This window comes from Camponotus floridanus, unplaced genomic scaffold (genome assembly GCF_003227725.1).
Source record: "Camponotus floridanus strain SB8 unplaced genomic scaffold, Cflo_v7.5 scaffold46, whole genome shotgun sequence".
In the NCBI taxonomy this organism is placed as follows: Eukaryota; Metazoa; Arthropoda; class Insecta; order Hymenoptera; family Formicidae; genus Camponotus; species Camponotus floridanus.
Window position 1 is genome coordinate 1,049,471 of NW_020229614.1, and position 14,219 is coordinate 1,063,689.

Genomic DNA, 14,219 nt, shown 5'->3' on the forward strand with positions numbered 1-14,219 from the left:
GGAAATTGTCGTAATGATATTACTTATCTCTCGCGCGCGTTTTGGATATCGATATTGTACATAACGTGTTCGAAATTTAAAGAACATTTACTCTCTCGCTTTACTATTTTTTTGTAGAGTTAACTGAAATATATGACAGATATTTAATTATTAAAGAATGAAAATTATTATATTACAAAAGAGTTATCAACTATATGAGTTATCAGTATTTATGATTGTATGATTAAATAAAACTCTAGATAGATAGATTTTATAATATATTCTTATAGAATCTTAATAATATCTATCAATCTCATAAAATGTATTTCCTTTCTTTTTTTATAAATATTATATAAGAATAGCTAAACTGCAATGATCAAAATTATTCTGTTTATATAAGATCAACTTGTCAAAAGGTATTAACTTCAGAATATCTCTTATTGAAATATAATACATAAAAAATACATATTAATAAAAATTAAAGTATATTATTATACATAATATTATACATAAAGAAATATATTACACAAAGGAAATTTAAAAAAGCATTTATCATTATATTTAGTCCAGAACAGAATATAATTATTTTATATATATAGATGCATAACATAAATACAATGCTTGAATATGTATGATTTTTATCACAGAGATATTCTTACAATAGGTATCAAACTGGGGAAAATTTCATTGTTTCGAAACTATGTATAGCGAACTTTTAATAAAAAAGCATTAAAATTTTGTCTTAATGAATAATTTCGTCTGCCGTTTGCTAGAAGCGACTAACACAATCAGATAGTTATAGAATGATATATATAATTTTAACACAAAATAAAATTTAAGCCATAATGTATCCAAGTGATCTAAACAATTAAATGAAACACGGATCAGAAACACAACTGCTGTGTTTGAACATTGAAACGGAGAAACGAAGATAGAGAAATTTCGCGGAATTCTTGAATAACGATGCCTAGAAGTTTTACGAACTTAAAAATCATAGTACGTGTGATACAAATAATTATTCAAACGTGCCATAATTATCTAAGGTTTAAAATATTCATTATTTTACATTGTTATTTTATTGTTATTTTACATTAAAAGTCTTATGATCATAAAATATAGGAAAAATATAAGGAGAAAAATATGAATTATGACGAATATAATATGTGATACAACTTCCACATTAAATAGTTCTATTCAGGCGAAGGGAAACATAAGTGATGAGTGATTTTTTCTCTACATCATAAGAAAGCAAGGTGGATTTTCATGTTAAAAATGTTGTAAATTAACTTTGTATTTGTTTGAAAGTTCGGTCAATCGAGGAGCGTACGTAATTTTTCATCTTTAAACTTTCGACGAAAAGATACCGGTGATTATATAAGCATAAATGGAATCTGCGGTTCGCATTCTATCAGTTTTTCACGTGTATTCGCATATCTTTCCATTAATTTATCTCACACACTCTTTATTATAAAATATTCTCTCTTATTAGATAAGTTTTTTGATTTTTCTTGAATAATAGCCAGTGCATGAGAATTAAATAACAAAAATATTCAATTTATACATATATTATCAGTGGATATATTATAGATTTATAACAATTTTAACGAGCATGCAAACTTGCTGAATTTACAAGAGTATAAAAAAAATAAGTTTTAATTAGATCAAATTATGATAAAATATTCAGAATAATTCTGTTATTTACGCAATAACGAATGTGTATTATCGATATAAAAATTTTCTATCAATTACTTGTGAAAAAATAGTTAGACTAAAATCTAATATTGTCTGTTAAATTTTTCATTGTGTCCTTATAGAAAACAGAGTCATAGTTGACGACGAGAGGGTTCGAAGTTCAATGTTCTCTGCAGTATTCCCATCTACTTAATGTTTTGTTTTTCTCGTGCGACCAGCAACTACGTTGAATCCCCCTTCGGCAGTAATGAATAGTATCCGTTATATAGTTTATGAACGGCATGAGAACTTTTCTCATCATCCTTGAAACTAGGAATTACATATCGATATCTTTCGTTATTGACGACGTTGGCACAGAATAGCATACCATCGGTAGAAGATCCTCTAGCTTCAAACTTTCGATCACGAGATTTCCTTCGCGTTTCTCTTTTTTCTTTAATTTTTTCTCTACTGCTAATTTTATAAAAAATAAAGTAGTCTTTTAACGTAAATAAAAATTGTAATAAACACAAAAACATTTTAACGTAAATAAAAATTGTAGTAAACACAGTGCATCATATTCAATAATAATAAATATGTAAATATTTCTCAAGAGTTATAAAAGTTTCATAAATAAATATTTGTGAGGTATTTTAGCTAATATGCAACATTACTAATGCATCGTTAAATATTCTATACTATAAACATATTACGTTATATTATATACTTAATACTCTTGTTAAAATGACAATTAATTAATTACTCACAATTAATTAAAAACTGATTACTCATAATTTTATATATAACATTGCAAAATCAACGTCGAAATTGAAGTACAAAATGATGATGGTAATATTTTAATTGCCATGGATACAATGTTAAACTGCCGATTCGAGCAAATATGTGTATATCTCGTACTGAAAATAAATCAACGCTGTTTATGTATAGTGAATTCATTTAATATGCATTTATATTACATATGATTTAAGTAATCGAAACCATCATGCGTAGAAATATGTATTTTTCCTGCTTTTCTCATGCATTTTCGAAATTAACAGCTCAATTTAATCCGATCGACTAATACGCACACGCATCCACGCACAAAAATTAATATATTGAAGAATAATATTAAAAATTATACATAAAAATTATACATTAAAAATTATACATTTTATTATAATTTACACTCTCAAATATGAATAAAATAATAGAAAATAACTTTTTTTAATGCTAATATATTTTTATATAATCTTTTAAAATATTATAATCCTAATAAAAAATTTTACAAAATCACTGAAAAAACATAAGAATTTAATGCATATGTACTGCAGTTCCATTTTCGAACATGAAATAATCTCAAGTTTTCTAGCAGCGAGCAATGTGTCAAATAGATAATAGAAAATCTAAGCCTCGAGTGCTACGCTGCGGAAACGCCGAGTTCAAAACATATTTCACCGGGTTATCGTTAGTGGCGAAACAGCGGCGCGATAGTGAGATGCGCATTGTTAAAGACCGACTGTGGTAAATTCATTACAACCCTAACTACTTGCACAGTCTACTGTTTTTTATTACAGTCTATCTGACATTTTGTTACATAAAACTTACTGAAATTTTTCAGGGGTATATTTCACAGCATTCATTAAGCTGTGTTGTATTAATAAAGAATTATTCTAATATTGAAGCAAGAAAGTAATGAAAATTTTATTTTGCAACTTGAAAGAGGAAGGAAAGATAAATTAGGTATAAAAATAAAACATTCATATGTACTTTTTCTTTAATTCCAAATCATATAATATAATAGTCTGAGATATTAATTTATTCCAACCATACATTATATATGTATTTTTAGTTAACATATGTCAATTTAACTTATGTTAGTTGACATTCTATGCGAACATATTTAAAGAACCATTTAATGAATATTTTGTACTAAAGTTAGCATATATAGAATTACTTTGATTGATATATGAATTTAATATTGGCCATTAATATTTTCAGTTTAATAGGATTTCTTACAGTTCGAATTTGAAATAATAAGTGATTGATAAGAATTACGTGGAAAAAATATATACGTATGCATGTGAAAGAATTCAAATTTAAATACATTAAATTTGAAATTTAATCAAAATTATCTCTTATCTAAATATATGATAAAATTTCCGACGTTGAAGCGACTTTACTAACGAAAATTCTCTCGCACATTTCCTTTACGTCAAACAGATAAGGGTACGTGAGATTCTTTCAGTGATATTATTAGCAATAGCCGCCGACATCTTGGTTATTTCCACGCGAGACGTTAAAACCTTACGCCCGAAATTATGATCCACGAAGCGTGAATAATTCCGTCTGGCCACCATTCATTCCGCGGTTGGTGTAAATTATTGCAAGGAACGCATTAATTTCCTTTGCGAATAATTAACAACGTACCGGACAACAAAACCTTCGCGCACCTCCTATGCTTTTGCAATGGTCAGTCCTTCCGTCGGTACCCTCATACTCCGGACGTCCCCTCCCGACGTACTTCCCGCCATCCTCCCCCCCCCCCATTCACCTCAACCTCTTGGTCGACAACTGAAATATTAATCATGACTTACACATGGTGTTCCGGGACTAGGGGCATTCTCCATCTGCATTATTAAGTGACCTCGCGCACGAGTTACGCTAGGTAGGCTCAGCCCTTATTCCGCAAAACGAATATGGATGTGCGGTTCGCGTTGTTATTATTCCAATGTAAAGGTCTGTTGCAATATTTTGCCGATGTTCACCGAGCAAGTCGCGTAATCGCACGGTGCGAAGCTTTACTTCCCGAGCATACGTTCTACTAGCTGTGTACGCATAATTAAGATGCACGAATATAACTTTGATAAAAGTTGAATGAGAAATTGATTCATACACGCGCACATATGAAAAATTACTTTTATAACATGGGAATTATGGTATGAATTTTCAACAGATTAGGAAAAATATTTGCATTTGTCATCACAATAATCTGATGCGTGTGTAATAATATATTCTTAATTTTTAATTCTTCTTACAATCTTCATTAATTAAACATTTTACTGTTATACTTTTCGGTTACTTTATGACTCGACAAATAGATTCAAAACGAAAGTAATAAATAGCGACGTTCCAACTCGATCCCGCCGTCTCTTTTACGCGAAAATAAAATTGTTATTCTTGTATTCCCAAAGGTTCGCGCGGAAAAATGAAAGTTCATTAAAACCAGTATGGTTTATCGGCTTTTCGCTCGGATTTCTCGGGCCTCTGGAGTGTTCTCGTTCTAGGAAGCGATTTATATCTCTTTTTTTTTCCTTTTTCCCCAGTGCAACGATACCAACGAGATAGTGGCGCAGACATACTCGAGTATTTCGATATCGCGTAACGTTTGCTCGATACTCGCGAGTTATTCCGCTCCGAATCCATTTGGACGGCGGTAATGTACGTTAAACGTCGTAAAATTATCTCGATATAATTGTTCGCTTTAAATAACGACGATTGCACCGGTAGTTGAGCGCCAGACGCGGTATGTATCCTTTCAGAAATTAATTCAGTATTCGGATAAGGATTACATCGCGACATCAAAGCGAGCGATAATAGGTGCGCTGCTTATACGTCTGACGAGGTATGCGCCCGCACAAGTAGATACGGTGACTATAAGTGAAATCGACTCGCGAAGTAATAGGGGATGATGATACGACGATCGATTTATAGATGGAAACAATGTACTCGCATATAGTACCCGTTATTATTGTATACAATTCGACATCTCGATTAATGTATAGCAACTTCCTAGATGATTGCCACATTGATATCGATTCGTTACTTCAACTATCAACACATGCTTGTTTATCATTATGGATCAATATGAAAAGTGGCATTAATTTAAATTGCGGCGTATTACGAGTCAGTGTATCTTTACTTCGATACAATAGTCGAAAATAATTGTACGAAAATGAAGTTTATGCCGTGAATGTCATACGCGAAAATCTTCATGCTACAGAGATAATCCAAATTTCTGTATATTATTATGAGCGTCGCACAATAGCTTTTCTAGAATTAAATCCGACCGCGCGCTACAACTAAGTTACACCTGCGCGTCATTTCGTGCGCCGCTACCTTCCTTGGATTCGATCCAGACGACAGAGGAGATGGCAAACTGCTAATAGGAGGGGAGTTTTAAATGCGCGTAACGTAATAACGCGTGCATTAGGCGACTACTATGGCGTCGGTGGCGTCTGCGGCGACGACAACGATAGTAGACCCATTCTCCGTAAGGGGTAGTTTGCTTGACAACTCGATTATACGATACTGCAGGGCTGAGTGGCAAGTGGTGATATATGGTGCGCATATACACGCCGGGCTGCCTCTGAAGTCACTTAAAATAATGAGAAACCCGGTATCGGGTACCACGCGCTTGTTTTCCCCTCTTTTTCCTTTTTCTTTTCTTCATCGACGGCATTTACTCGCGAGTATCGGATGCGACAAACAGAGTGACGGACTGGCTCGCTCGGCGAAACTTCGCCGTTAGTCTTTATACGCGTGGATATAATCGACGATCGTTTAGATAATCAACAGAGTGACAGGAAAGAATGAGCGTTTTTGCACCGAACATATGACCAATATTTTATTTTTGTCCACGATGCTATCGGTCGTACGGTTAGTTATAATTTTATATTCGATGTGCGTATATAAACAATTTTCAATATTGAGTGGTCATATTGCATTTCTCTCTCGCTCTGTCCTAACTCTGCGTGGTTTTCGGGTGGACATTTAGATATTAACATTGAGGATCACGAAACGTTAATATACGCATTTCATGAAATCACATATATAGATCGTTAGTCAATATTAATTGCTTGCAACGAGGTGCTTGACACTCTATCTCAATTTCTCTTGTAACTAAATAAGCGGTAGTGCTAGATATTCGTTACACTATCAAATTTTGCCAGTAGTTGATAGTTATAATTATATCACACAAATCGCATGTAAATTAAACATCAGAATATCATTATGATCTTCTCAAATATTGTTTTCCCTTCCGATTATTATCTGTCTCATGTAAATGTCATATTTACATAAAATATGGTGAAACGATGTACAGCAATTTATTATAAAAATTATCGTTAAAAATCCAACGTTTGCATGAAATAATGCCTTGGAAAGTTTACATACATGCAATATGCACATATACTAAGATTATTCTATTCTATGTGAATAAAAAAAGACGTAACTTGATTATACCGATAATAATAAGTATAGAAAAACATTTTTAGTAGATCAAGGGGCACGATTCCCTCGTTAGGGTAACTTTATTTCCAACGTGTTTATTTTGCCGATGAGAAGCCGCATCTACGTAAAATGAGAGCGATATTTACGACGGGGTCGCTCATCAGTGCGTAATCCTAAAACGAGCTCTATGATCAAGCACTACAGTATAGGAGGAAAAGGAATTGGTAAGAGGAGATACGTATCCAGTTTGTAATTTGTGTGTAGTCAGTAATTTGGTTGCTACATTGACAACAATGGCCCAATATTATAACTATCATTACTACGTAATTATTCATTACAGTTTTGATTTAATATATCGGACAATTTTCATGAAAACCGCGATTTTTAAAATTTTTAATTTGTATATATTTCTACCAGAACAATAGATTGGAGCGGAAGGAAATTAGACAATTGGATAATATCAAAAGATGTTCTAAATCGAGATTACATATATATATATATATATATATATATATATATATATATTTCTATTGATAATTGATAATTGATAATTTGACGATAGATCAAACAATTAAAACTCTTAAACGAAACAAAAAGAGAGAAAGATATGAATCATTTACAAGTATAATCTGCATATTGCTTTACATATTGCTATGTATTTTTTTTTACTTACATTTTACTTACATGATATATTATAAAAAATATGTAACATTAAGAACAATTTTGAACTATAAATGTAAAATTATACAATAAATAAAAATATATAACATTTTATTATTTATTATTTATTGTGTAATTTTACACAATAATATGTTCTAATGTATAACATTTGTATGTATAATCTTATTTATTATATAATTTTACACTTATTATTTATATAATTTTATATACTTTTATATACTGAAAGCTTTCTATTTTTGGAACGAATATTAGTATGATCGAACACTGACTCGCACTACTCGCTTCATTTGCAAAACGTTATCTGTTATCAATTGATATTGATATTGATATTGATATTGATATTGATATTGACATGAATAAGCAATAATATTATTGAACATCTTAATAGTATTGAATGTTGAAGCTAATATGAAACATTTTGAATAAACATTTTGAATAAACATTTTTATGCGTGTATATTGTTAACATTGTATTGCCAACATTGTATTGTTAACATTGTTAATATTATACATGTATGCGTTAACAATAATTATATGCTTCACATAAACAGCAGTGTTAAGAACGAGACAACAGATTATTGCGTGATAGGGAGTGAGAAAATAGGAGAAAGATTTATACGAAAATTTATTGGTAATATATACACGTACATATGTACTGGCACAGCGTGGCAGACCATGTTGTGGTGGCGCCTGGTGCAGGATATAGAGCGAGAACATTCAGTCAAGCACACAAGCCCGTATCCTGGTACTTACGGTCATGTAGGCCTATATCTTACGTACCTCTTCAATCTTGATTCTACGTTATGCGAATATTACCGAACCTCTGGCTATGTAATGTTAACACTTTGTACACAGTATCAAATTACACGCTATTACATGCATAGTCGGACGTATGATCGTGAGTGAGAGCCGAGGGTAAGTGATTTTAATCATGATATATTTAGAAAAATATATATAATATATAATAGTAAAGAATATTGATCACACACTTACAATCATATGACTAATTTGAAGATATGCAAGTGATGTTATAGGAGATTCAAAACAATATAAATTTAATGAATTCAAGAATTCTAGATATGACAGATATCATAAGATGATCTAAAATTTTATTCACACACACACACATACAGAATAGAAATGCAATACATTATGTATAAGCTACATTTTTTCTGCAGGTATTTTATATCGATTCTATTTCTTGATTATAAGTAAATAGGACAGCAATATAATTTTGATTATGAAACAGTATGCATTATATATTTTGCTTCGCAAAAATATGATTCTGAACATTAATGAATACAAATGTATGTCAAAAAATATTTCGTGATGTTTAATGCAAACTTAGTTTGTACACGAACGCGATCAGCGACTCTCTCAACCACCAGCAGCAAGTTCATCGACAAGGTTTATTAGAATTTATCGGGATATTCCCGTTACGTTACGCAATTGGCGCGACAGGAATTCGATTCGCTGCATTTTAATGAACCATTTGTCGGCAATAGAGTGATTTAAATGGATTGACTGTCTGTAACGCAATTATTCAAGCGATCGCACGAAGAGAGGACCACCTTCCCCCTCGTAATTTGACGTTCAAAGCGATTCCTAGACATGTGAATTTCGATCATGCGATCCGACATCTTTAAATTATTCATTCCTTCTGATAGCTACTAGCTCTGACGCTCGCTAGTGTGTGAGTTTCTCATGTGATAGAATAAGTGAAGACGTGGTAGATCGTTGTTTTCTTTCTTGGTGAAACTTTTGCATTATCTTCTAATGACTGCTGCTTTAACCTATTTTCCAAACTCGTTACAAGAACAGATATCTAATCCTGTACGTTAACATCTTAGAGTTTCCAACGCACATACACACATAAATATATGTAAATAATATATTTGTGTATGCCGACTCGAGTAAGAATTTCATTATATAATCTTTGTATTCGTAGTTAAAAGTCTTAATAACATTTGCGCAAAAATAGCAATTCGTAGAAAATTAGGAATACCAAGTCAATCTCATTTTAATTCGTTTCTCGTTCGAAATAAGGAAAGATACGCTTTAAGAATTTAAATATTTCGAAACTTATTAATTTATTTTATAAATTCGTGTATCGATATAATATACTAAATTAATATTACAGTTAAAATAACATTTTTTTTAGACGATTTACGGCGAAAAAATTATGAATTTTTTTTATCGAGACTGTCATGCTCTAGCGCTATAATGATTTGGTTATATCTTCGTGAATTCCGAACTAATCTCTCTATCCGATATCTCGCGTATACCATACGATTACTTCGCGAAGCTGGAACTTCCATCTGACCATTAAAAATTTACTCATGGCTTAACCTCGTCTTCTGAAATCCTTGAGAATACATCGGAGCTAAGAGTCCGTGGTATGTAGTAACTTGAAAATGCTCGGAGGCCAGATGGAAAGCTCAAGCGCGGTTAGATCTCGAGTCTTAGCTAGGAAAGCAGTCGGCTTTTAGTTCTCGCTACCGCTTCCATTAATACTAAGAACACGCTTTGCTACGATATCTTCAAGTTTATTTTATTCATGTCGGTCGTGACACTTTTTGCAACCAATCGTTATTCGCAAAACCTAACAGGATGTGCGATTTGTAAATATTTCACACAAATATAAATACATGATACGTCTTGCGTGATTGTAATCTCAAGATTCGCTGCATCAGCTTATAAATGACAACAAGCTGCGCACGCGCAGCTTTCGATCGATTATACGATGTATCGATTCTAAAACTTATTGGAATGGAAAAATGACTCGAAATATTGAACAATAAACATATATGAATCAAATGTATCAATACCTCTCTTCATATACTGAATAACGTATAAACAATATTTGATTAACGCGAATGAAACGGTTCGATAAACAGATAGGCGTGCACTCGCGCAATAATCCCGGAGACTGCTATTATATATATATATATATATATATATATATATATATATATATATATATATTTCATCATATCAAATTATCAATTTATATAATCTCTGGGGGTATAACGCAACACCGTATATAGTATCATCGTATTGTGAGATTTCTGCGCACATTGTCATTTCGGTGGACAACATTTTCCGGAAGGTAGTAAAGCGTGATATGAACCGTTGCTGGTAATGAGCTGGCAATATAATGTCTAAGCCGACCTGGTCCAGCCGGGTAGCTTGGAGATAGGACCCCACGCCTGGACATCAATATATTGATGACTGTGCGGACGGAGATTAAGAGCCATCATCTATATCGACGCTTGGGCCCTCTTGTAACATGACACATCGGATGCCATTAATAAAGAGACGGTACTTTCGTTCATGTCTGACGGAAAGCTATAATAGGTATTTTGATCCTGGCTAAGAAGGCATGGGAACGAGGAGAGATCTTTTTCCATTATATCGTAGAGATGATAATGACATATATTGAGGAATCATAAAGAGGCTAAAACGTGAATATGATTTGGTAAAATATATTAAAATGTTTAATTTTTGTTTTAATGTTTTAATGTTTTAATTTTTTATCACAATACACTATCAGTTATATGAAGTGATTTTAATTATCGGACTATTTTTATACATTTTTATAAATTTATTATCGACAATAAAGATCATAGACTAATGATTAAAATTTTAATATCTTATGACTCGAACCATACAATCGATATTACAAATGAAATCCCCTTGATCGTCCATTAATTAAAAAAAAATTGTGAGCGAATGAAAAATGAATTAATAAACGACGAGATTTCGAAACAACATCCACGCGGCCATCCTTTCTAAAACGGGAAACGTCGGAAAGCTGCATAATATCGATTTACGGTAAAGTGCGTATCAAATGGGCGGACGAGAGGACGGCGCGCGGAAACAGAATTGAACAAGCAGGAGAAGCTGCGGGCGAGTAAAGGCGAGTCGTTACGTTGTCAGTACATCGCCTCTTTCGATACATTTCGAGTGCGGTTACGTGACACTACGCCGTGCCCACGAGTCGAGTGGTAGATGGATTCGAGGGAAGGGGTCGGGTGAAGATACAGGGCAGAGGAAATGGGAGAATAGGGATGAAAATGGGGTAGAGGACGACGACATGGGATCGGGACGAGGTGGACTCGGCGCGGAGAGGCAGCGCGGTAATCGGCAGCAAGTGAATTGGAACAAATGCAGACAGACGTGAGGTGGACTGCTAGATATTCTCTCTCCCTCTCTCGCTCTCTTTTCCTCTTTTTCTTTCTTTCTCGCTTGATACCACAACCAAGAAATATAGTATAAATCGAAGTATCAGTATTAATTGAGTTCGTCCCTATCGTCGAATGTACGCGCAGCATTCCCTACTTTGTTCGACCTCAAGACGAATCGATGAAACGTGGGAATCGAGGTGCGGTGAGGGAAATGACGAAAGAGATATAGGGGAGCAGATAAGGGAATACCATATAAGACAACTTATCCAGGCTTATTGCATTATTCTTTGAAGCAGAATTCGTTGTATCATCGTTTGAACTGAAATGTGTTTACATCACACGAGGCACGCGTTCAGGATACACGGTAACATTTGTATAACAGAATGTACGAAAGGGGTAATTTGTTGTTTCGAGTACATAATATGTATGCGCGAGTTATTGTTCGCGAGGCTTCATTTACTTTTCAAAGTGCTCGCTTATTATATTAGATATTATATTAGAAGAAGGTTACACTGTGCGCGCGCGCGTGCAGCAATCTTGATTTTGGTCTTCGAACGTAATATCCGGCAGTGCTTGTAGACGACGCGAGGAAGTAAAACTAATTTCGTAAATCCTTTAATCTACGCGTTTGGTGGAAAGCCGAGGCGAGATTAAGGGAAGCGGTTTGAATGGGCGAGCTCCTGGGTGTTTGATGGAATATGATGAACGAGGTACGTAAAACTTGGTTATTGGTATACCGGATCAAATAGAGGAAAAAAAGCAACTTTAATCTGACGCGCCGCAATTAAAACAGTTGGTAAAGCTACGTCACGCAATCGTACACAAAAACAGGATAATCGATAGTATTTATTTATTATTTATTTATATGTTGCATTTATTTATATATATGCATAATATTTATTTATTATTTATTTATATGTTGCATTTATTTATATATATGCATGCATGAAATTTAGTATTGAATTTCCATGGTCCTTGTTGAAATACACAACTCATTAAGTTTAGAGATTTTCCTCGTTAATGGTCTTTTAAGTCGAGTTTCAGGATAGTCTGATGGAATACAATTTAATCGAAGATACTTCAGGAAATATAAATTATTATATCAGTTGTACTTAAAAGCCCTTGACAAAATATTGAAATTATTCTTACACAGTAAAATTTACATAGTAAAATTAATTTATGTTATAGAGATTTTGTGCTCTGTTTAGCGGAAATTTAGCTTTATGTCAATATTAACGTAACATATTTCTAGTTATTATGATTGAAATCTATTAGTTTGTATTATATCTGTTATTGACCTAATTATTTGACCTAAAATCTAATTATTTGATTTACATTTCATAATATTAAACGTTAAAGATATTCTCGAAGTAAAACTCTCTGTAGTAAAACAAGTAACTGATTGTATCAATAAATTAAAATTACAACTCTCAAAAAATCATTATATCGGACAAATATCATAATATTACGTCACTGGAGTTGTGAAAATAGGATCAACTGTAAATCAAAAATAGATATCGATAAAAAAAATCAACAACGGCATAGTGATGGCAGAATCACGTTTTCGGTACAGATTGCAAATATATACATATCGTTTCGTTTGAACATAACAAACACGGGACTATGACAGATTTATATATAATATGTAGCAAATATAAATGTAACTCGTATCAATATAACATGTCTATTTCCTCGTCAGCTTATTCACATCAGCACGTGTTATTTTATATCGAATGCAACATAAATTTAAAACTAACGAAAAATAAGGAACGTATAAATAATTAAACGTATTTCAACACATAATGTAATAATAAAATTGCATAAACATTTTCTATAAATATCCGAATGAAGATATAGATTTATTGTGTTACATTTGTCAAAAAAAGTAAGTTTAAAAATTCAAAAAGAATTAAGTTTACCGAAAACATTAGACTTTGTTACTTACTGCCGTATTGTTGTGCCAAAATGGAGGCAAAGACTTGACCGGGACTACGTGCGCCTCTTGCAACAGATGAACTCGACACGGACCCCACTGCGTGACGTGCGTTATCTTCATCATCGCTACTGGATTGAGCACTAGCTCCATAACCGCGCCGTTCTCTCCATTCCAGGGACCGTTGACGGCGCAGTCCACGGCCCCCATTTGCATGACCGCGGCCCAAAGTACCCTCGCTGTCCATCACTACAGCATCTGCAACAAGTGAGTGACAACAGTTAAAGTATCAGCAAATATTAAATGCTATGAAAAAAAATATTAAGAATATACGCGCATGTTTCTACAGATTTTATCGTACATAAATAACCGCGGTTTGTATGTGACAGCTTTTTTACAACTTGACATTTTCAGAAAAGAGATAACGTAGAGTAAATTTTACATTTTAAATTTCACATCCAAGCTATAATAAAAATTGCAAAAAGGACATATGAAACTTTTAATACATCTTCTTGTGCATTAGAGAATCTTAAAGTTTAT

The 14,219-nt window shown here is 32.9% G+C and overlaps 1 protein-coding gene across 2 annotated transcripts in view; it reads right to left on the reverse strand.

The window, feature by feature from the left end:
* Window positions 1-14,219, reverse strand: part of LOC105257891 (teneurin-a) — a 434,044-nt gene that overhangs the window by 276,320 nt on the left and 143,505 nt on the right. For both annotated transcript variants that reach the window (XM_025411980.1, XM_025411981.1), the window contains exon 4: window positions 13,692-13,937. In XM_025411980.1, coding sequence (XP_025267765.1) covers window positions 13,692-13,926 — 235 coding nt within the window. In that variant the 5' untranslated portion in view covers window positions 13,927-13,937. The remainder of the gene's footprint in view (window positions 1-13,691; window positions 13,938-14,219) is intronic.